Below are 8,252 nucleotides of genomic sequence, written 5' to 3'. Positions count from 1 at the left end.
GTGCACCACCCTGCTCAAGGAGACGCCCAGGAGAGGCTGTGGAACTGCTGGCCTGTTTGAGGAATGTGCACATGGACGCTTCTCTCCTTGGAATGTGGGGAACACAGTTCAGGGCCTGTAAGACCCCTTCAGCTCTCAGTGACCCTTATTTGTTAAAGGGACCACGCCCACCTTTCCACCTTGTTCTCAGGGCCTTGGGCCGTTCCTGTCTGAACTCTTTTTGGGGCTAACAATGGCCATGTCATTCACCCTCTGCTGAGCAGATTAGCAAGGTCGAAGGGATGAGCATTTCCTCACTGCCAAATGAAATTGGATTTGTTGTTAGAGCAGCAACTTGGACTTGGAAAATCAAGTCCTGCAACAGGGGACTGGCCTCCCTGCCCCCACATGGTAGAAAGCGCCATCTGTGCCAGAACCCAGTCCCTCTCAGTGCCCCATTTCCAGATATGAGACTTCAAGTCAGATCTGTTTCTCCCGAGCAGCGGAAATGAATCTGGAGGGCCCCTGGTGTGGGACAGGCAAACTGCGCCTTGCTGAAGGCCGACTGGTTGCCAGGCACCGTGTTAAAGACCCTGTGTTAACATCTTTTTCTTGTCTTTAAGGCACTTCCTTTTCTTTTGGGGAAAGGAACTGTATACTCTGATTTCCCACCGTGTGTTCAGCCAGGAGGGTAACTGCAGGGTTACAGAGGTTTTGGTTTCCTTCCCCTTCCTCCCCCTCCCATCTTCATCATCAGTCCCACTGCTCTGACTTGGATAACTGAGGCTCTCAGATGTATTTGGAGGTGTCAGGCAAATGTACCCATGACCCCCAGGGTTGAGACTGTGTGAGGGGAGGAAGGCCTGAATTCTTCACTGCATCTGTCACAGGTGGGCCTCCGGAACTAGATACTGAGACAGGTTGGGTGCAAGACTTTTGGGTGATGAATACTTTTGAAAGGAACCAGAGGAAATGGGATGGGTAGAGGAAGAAGGTGAACTTCAATGTGGCCTGGTAGAGCCTGGGCCAGTCTGAGAGGGGTGCATGGGGTGAGGACTGTGGTCAGAGTGTCCGTCAGTTGGCCTAAATGCCCAGTCCTTATACCCAAGACCCCGGGAAGGCTGGCTTGCCTGGGCGACTCTCTGAAGCTGGGACAGACTCCCTACTGCTGCGGACTGGAGCACAGTTTTATTCTAGATCAGAATTTCCTAGCTCTGCTCTAGGACCCTGGGAGTTATGAAGGTGAGAAATAAGGGCCATGAATGATTTCAAAATTCAAAACATGTGTCTTTATAACTGAAATGAAGCCATAACCAAAAGGTGTCTTTGCCTTTGTCAGACCTGATGTACTGATGCCAGCAGTGTTGGGGTGCACAACAGCAGACGTGTCGAGGGTGGGGCTAGGGGCCAGTCACTCACCACTTAACCACTCTCCCTTGACCAGACTCTAGTCAGGCTCCCCTGAGTGCTTTTTCCATGAGGTCTCATCCTTCGGCATGTCCTCAGGAGCCCAATTTTAGCACGAAGTCTGCTTAGTCAGTTTAGCCAGAATCCCCCACCTTTGATATCTGACTACCCTCAACATACAACACAGCGCCTCCTTCCCACTCTCCCCTGGTGGTGTCTGACCACCTGGCCTGCCTTCAGCATGAATCCTGTTGGTCAGCTTAGCCATATTCACCTCATCCCTGGTGTTTCCATCCACTGACACTAGCTATTAAGTTCTCATTTTTCCTTGTTGAACCCAATCTCTCTTTCTTCCTGCAGTGTCTCACTGGGCCCTACATCTATTGCAATAGTCCTGAATAAAGGCAACCTTACCACTTTAACAGGGTGGCTCAGTGGAAAAGAATCTGCCTGCTAATCAGGATATGTGGGTTTGCTCCTTGGGCCAGAAAGATCCCCTGGAGAAGGAAATGGCAACCCACTCCAGTATTCTTGCCTGGGAAATCCCATGGACAGAGGAGCCTGGTGGGCTACAGTCCATGGGGTCGCAGAGTCAGACTGACTTAGTGACTAAACAGCAACAGCACCACTTTAATAAGGGTCCTGGGTAATTTTTTTTTTTTTTTTTTTTAGTATCATCATCACTGCCGTCATCCTCACCATAATGGGAAGATGAGTTAGACACCTTCTGTGTACAGAGGTAGAACTATGCCAAGGAGGGCTGAAGTCACAGCTCACTTTGACAAAGAGTTGTCTGACAGTTAGCAGTGTCAATAGCCATTCATTCCAATTCCCTGAAATGCCTCGAGGAGCTGGGAAGATGACAGAAATGATTGGTGTCTGGGGATGTAAGGAAATATGGCATGGTGAGCTATGATGAACTGCCTGAGGATAATAAAATCTACAGTTTTACAAAAAAAAAGTGATGACCAACAAAACCCACATGAGGGGTGAGTCCATCCCAAGGGTCCCTAGTTTGCACCCTCTGGCACAGAGGATTGTTGCCTTTAGATTCAGTGAGTTTCCCAATTCTGGACAAGGAAACACAGATGGCCATTTGTCAGGGATCAGGGAGGCCGTGGGCTGCAGTGGAAAGGTGGTGGCTTTGGAGTCAGAAGGTTTGGGTGAGTCCCAGGGTGCAGCACTGGCTATGTCGGTCAGTGAGCATCTCTGAGAAACAGTGGCCGAGTTAGTCCATGCCTCACCTCTCTCAGCCATCCCAGAGGAGGAGGAGGGCACTCAGCTCCATGCCCAGCACTCAGGAGGTGCTCTGGGGAGGTTTACTGTGACCCTGACTGGTTTAGGGGATTAATGGCTGAGACAGATGGAGGTCTCCTCATACAACAGCACACACAGGCACTTGCACAGACTGCACTCACATTCACTCTCTCTCCCACACGTACCACTTTCAATCCCGCAGCTCCTGTCACCTGCTCAATCCCAGAAACACCCCCAGACCATCTTTACATGCATTCCTGGGAGATCATTTCCTTCCTCCTCCAGAAGACGCCTCATGATATCAGTTAAGAAGAATGAACTCAACCCAGAGGCTCTCGGGGGGCTAAACTTTGACCCAGGGCCTGCTGGCTCTGGGCTTTCTGAGTAAGCAGGCCCACCCCAGCATACCTTGCCCCAGGCCACCCAGTCTTTCCCTCCCCTGCAGGAAGCCTGTGTGTGGGCTCCCTCCCTTCGGCTGCCCAAATAGGGAGGCTCCTCCCCAACACTTTAACCCTTTCTTGTAATGGAAGAAGCAGAGAAGCAGTGTCTTCTCTGGTCCACAGCTGTGGCCCCAGCCTCCCTCGTGGGGGTGGGTAAGAGGCCAAGTTCTCTAGCTCTACAGGAAACGGGCTGCTGCGCGCACAGTAAGCTTGAGCGGTGCATGCAAGCCGTCAGTAGATGCCAGCTGAATAGATGCTTCCCCTAAGGGGCGGGCTGTCCACCTCTGGGCCTCTCAACATCCCGGACATGCAGTGGCCATCTACTGATTTCATCCACTCCACACTCATCTCCCCTTTGTTCCCCTTAAGGAATCACCTTCCCTCTACCCCTGGCTCACTTGACTGTACGAGCATGGGACCTGGGCTCAGTGACCTCAGTGACTGATTAGAAGATTGCCCTCTGACCTGGTGGGCAGAGCCCTCCAGGAGTCTTCTTCTGGAACACAGCAAAAGAGACATTCCCTTTGCCCTGGGATTGCCAAGCTGTGCGGGTTTGGACGTGAGGCTGCCTAAAGCTCCTTGCCATCCCTGTGGGAGAACCTACCCCAAATGAAACCCTGGAGCAAGGAAAACAGCAGAGGGAAGTAGGGAGAGCAGGAGTGGAGACACCGCGTGGGCCTTCTAGTCCATATTAACAGCAGCAGACTATCTAGTTGGGAGAAGCAAATAATTCCCTGATTGGAATGAATGAGCTGGAAATGGGCCTTATTTAACTGTAAGAACCTTGATTAATACAGGTCACAGGTTGAGGCGTACATACAAATCTACTTAAAATTGCTTAGAAGCAGATTTAAAACCAGAAGTTTATAATAATAGCAATAACAGTCACAGTAGTGAGCATTCACTGAGGGCTTTACTATATGCCAGGAATTAAGCAAAGGGTTTTAAATAGTTTTCCTGAATCAGCCCTTAGAGCTATCCCGTTCTGTGCACACGATTCCCATCTCTATCATCACCATCACCGTCATCCCCATAATCAGCATCTTCATCGCCATCCTCACCCACCTCATCGCCACCATCAGCTCCATGATTCAGGCTGGCATACACCCAGAAGCACGCATTCTCTTTCAGCCCTCTGCTCCTTTGCTCTGGCAGCCTCCTTAGCCTGGTGACCTCCCTTCATGTGGGACGCAGTAGAGGGAGTGTGTCTGGACTGGGGCTCTAGGGTTAGGCTGCCTGAGTTCACATACTAGGCTTTACTGTGTCCCCTGGGCAGGTGGTTTAGCCTCCCCAGGTCTTGGTGTACCTTGTCTATGTGATGGGAATGATAGAAGGATTCTACTCCGAGTGTAGACACTGACTTCCACATTTTCGAAATTAATTGTGCACAGCTGTGCCTTTTCTTATTTCTCTATAATCAAACTTACCTCTTAAGATCCCGTGTCCACCAAACTCTGGAAGATCCAACCTGCTGGTTCCAAGAAACCTGGTCATGCTGAGTTTACGACTGTCACAGAGAGTCAGTTTCCCCCATCCCTCTCTTCCCTTTCCCAGCGAGATCTAAGCTCCTGCCGGGCTTTATGTGTCCTTCCAGCATCGAGGGCCGGGCACCTGGTCTGTGTGTCTTTCTCTGCCCTTGTTGGCTTTTCCTAAATGTAACTGCTGAGGGATTTTGAAAATTAGAGGACGGTCACATAACACAAAATTAACCATCCTAAGGTGTTACATTCAGTGGAATTTTGTTCATTCACTGTTCTGCAGTCATCACCTCTCTCTAGTTTTGAAATGTTTTTGTCGCCCCAGCAGACCCAGGACCTTTAAGCAGTCACTCCCTGTTTCCTCCTCTGCCCAAGCTCTGACAATCACTACTCTGCTTTCTGTGTCTGTGGATTTATCTCTTCTGAACAGTTCAAGAAATGGAATCACACTGCTATCTGTGATGGGCTTCTGTCAGCATCATATTTTCAAGTGTCATGCACATAGTAGCATGTGTCAGTACTTCATTCCTTTTTATGACTGATTATTATTCTGTTGTGCAGATGAATTTTATGTATCCATTCTGGTAATGGACATTTGGGCTGTTGCCACCTTTTAGCTGTTTGTGAATAGTGTTGCCATGAACATTTGTGTACAACTTTTTGTTTCAGTTCTTTTTGGGGATAGATCTGGGACTGAATTACTGATTATGTGGTACTTCTATGTTTAACTTTCTGAAGGACTGCCGAGTGTTTTCCACAGTAACTGAATCATTTTACATTCCCACCAGGAATGCATAAGGGTTCCAATTTCTCCACATCTGCTGAGGTCCTTTTCCATGTTCTGTTTGTAACCATTTAAAATCCACATATCTGTGCTCAGCTGATTTCCTTAAACCTTGTTGAATTCATGGGCTCCTCGGGCTGCTAAGTACAGTTGTATAGATTGTGCACTGCCCAATCCCAGGCACCACTCACACATCAGTCATTGTAGATTTGTATACTTATTGTCAATTTTGCAGACAATGGGAGCAGAGTGTCTTGAGGAAGGGGTGTCTTTTTCACATTTGCACAGGGTGCCATCTGGGGCTAGCTGTGGTGCTGTGGTGCTGAGCCCTCTAGGTCTCCAGCCCCACTGCCCTTTTCCCCACTGTTGCAGCTGCTGGCCTGAAGACTGCATCTTTAGCCACAGCTCCATCTTGCTGTTCTGATACACCCGTGCCAACGACTGTCACAGCACATCTCCACCCCACGCCGTATTTCCCCGGCATGTGGGTCACTGTTGCTGTTCAGTTGCTGAGTCGTGTTTGACTCTGTGACCCTGTGAACTTCAGCATACCAGGCTTACCCTGTCCTTCACTATCTCCCAGAGTTTGCTTAAACTCACATCTAACCTTCTCATCATCTGTCTCCCCCTTCTCCTCTTGCCTTCAATCTTTCCCAGCATTAGGGTCTTTTCCAATGAGTCAGCTCTTTGCATCAGGTGGCCAAAGTATTGGAGCTTCAGCTTCAGCATCAGTCCTTCCAATGAATATTCAGGGTCGATTTCCTTTAGGATGGACTGATTTGATCTCCTTGCAGTCCAGGGGACTCTTAAGAGTCTTCTCCAACATCACAGTTTGAAAACATCCGTTCTTCGACACTCAGCCTTATTTATTGTCCACCTCTTACATCTGTACATGACTACTGGGAAAACCATAACTTTGACTATGTGGAGCTTTGTCGGCATAGTAATCTCTCTGCTTTTAAAATACACTGTTCTAGGTTTGTCATAGCTTTTCTCACAAGGAGCAAGCATCTTTTAATTTCATGGCTACAGTCACTGCAGTGATTTTGAAGTCCAAGAAAATAAAATCTGTCACTGTTTTCGCCTTTCCCCCATCTATTTGCCATGAAGTGATGGGACTAGATGCCATGATCTTAGTTTTTTGAATGTTGAGTTTTAAGCCAGCTTGGTTCAGAGCTCTGATTAAAAGTTCAGGACAGGATTTCATCCCCATGGATTTGCTTAAAGGAGAAATGCTCTTAAAACCTCTTTAGCCTCTCTCTGATTCCCCTCAGTCAGCAAGGGGAGACCACGCATCCCTGGGGAACTGGCACATTCTCCAACATGAACTGATTTGACTGTCTCAGCAAGCTTGCAAGCAGGAAAGGACTTCTGTACCCACTTTGCAGTCTAGAAAGTGAAATGACTAGCTCAAAGCCTCTCAGCAAGGACTGCTGATCTCAAGTATTGTTTGTTGAGTGACTGCTGATGGCTAACACTATTGTAAGGACTGGTCTTCATGTAGCTATTTATGTAGTAAGTATTATCCCCATTTCACTGATGAGGAAATTTGAGGCCCTGAGGGTGGGTGGTGCCCCTGTCAGTGGTGGTGGTGGTGGGGTCTGACTGCTGCAAAGTACAGACTCTGCTCTCCTAACTTGAATGTCAGCTGATGGACCACTCTTGGGAGGATGGGGTGTTGAGACACCATGGAGAAGTTCAGTTTTATATTAGGTGCTAAGCTTAGCATCCAAATGTAACTTGAGCTCTGGCGTGGAGCCCTGGGCTGGGTTCCCATTTTGAAAGCACTTTGAACGTTGATTCCTAAATGTTTGGTGAACATAACTGACAAGGAGGGGAAGACGCATCTGGTCTGGCTAATAAGCTGGGATTCTTACTGGCTCTGAATTCTGTGGCAGTATTATATATTTTTATTTCCTAGCAAAATTGTACTCTGGCAAGCTGGCAAAGTGCAGCATTCCAAATCTTATGATTTGAGGCTTTTTACACAAAACTCCAGCTCTTGGTTTCCTAGGGAGCACACGAGTGGGTATATCTGAGGTCTACTTAGTGAGACCCACCAACTCTTGAGGTGCAGACTGCTTGCTCACACAGGCTTCCCCGACCCTAAAGCAACCCTGGGAGCTGGGGAAGCATCACTCATCCAACCAAAGTACAGTGTGCGTGTCCTGCGTATCGGGTTCTGGTGTATAGAGTGGAGCTGAGGTGGCCAGGATCCTGTTTTTGTGGTGCTTGCATTCTCATCTGGAAGAGATGATGGTCTAGAGAGGACAGAGACGATCCCAGTGGTGGCACCTGCCTGGTGGAATTCAACAGGATGCTGTGATACAAAGTGACTGGGGTGGGAGTTTACTTTGGATGGTAAGGTGCCTCTGAGGAGGTGGCATTTGCAAGACTTCTGGGACAGGAAGGAAACAGCTATGAGAGCCTGGGAAGAGCATCCCCTGGAAGAGGGAACAGAATGTGTGAATCACTGTGACAAGGGAAAGAGCTTGTCCTGTTACCCCCATTTTACAGATGAGGACACCAAGGCTCAGAGGGGTGAGGTGGTGAGGTCCAGTCTTGGACTTAGGTTTTCTGTTTCCAATTCAGGCATTCTGTGCAACCTCAGGCTGCCTTGCTGGTGGTCTGGACTACAGTTCTGTGGTCCAGATGCAGCCCTACCTGAAGGCTTGAGTCTCATGGGGATTACATCTCTCCTCAGAGGGCATCACAGAAGAGAGGAGACATGTGGTCAGAAGTGGCATTCTTTCTTAAAGACTAGGGACAAAAACTACTGAGGGTGTTTGTACACGAACAGTTTTCATCTCATTGCATGAACTTGCGTTGTCCCCTGGGCCCTGGGGGCACTCTCCAATCAGGGTGAAGGGAGCAGTTGCTTCCAGCTCAACCTGCTTTTCTTTTTCT

At 48.8% G+C, this 8,252-nt stretch overlaps 1 protein-coding gene across 1 annotated transcript in view; it reads left to right on the top strand.

Annotated features, from left to right (window-relative positions):
• LOC104996592 (chromosome unknown open reading frame, human C16orf95) overlaps positions 1-8,021 on the top strand; it is an 87,927-nt gene extending 79,906 nt beyond the window's left edge. The window contains exons 8-9 of the mRNA XM_010850871.1: positions 4,057-4,178; positions 7,938-8,021. Coding sequence (XP_010849173.1) covers positions 4,057-4,178; positions 7,938-8,021 — 206 coding nt within the window. The remainder of the gene's footprint in view (positions 1-4,056; positions 4,179-7,937) is intronic.
• Positions 8,022-8,252: the final 231 nt, after the last annotated feature.

This window comes from Bison bison, unplaced genomic scaffold (assembly GCF_000754665.1).
Source record: "Bison bison bison isolate TAMUID 2011002044 unplaced genomic scaffold, Bison_UMD1.0 scf7180017864295, whole genome shotgun sequence".
In the NCBI taxonomy this organism is placed as follows: domain Eukaryota; kingdom Metazoa; phylum Chordata; class Mammalia; order Artiodactyla; family Bovidae; genus Bison; species Bison bison.
Note: the sequence above shows the minus strand (reverse complement) of the source record. Positions and strands in the feature narration are given on the sequence as shown.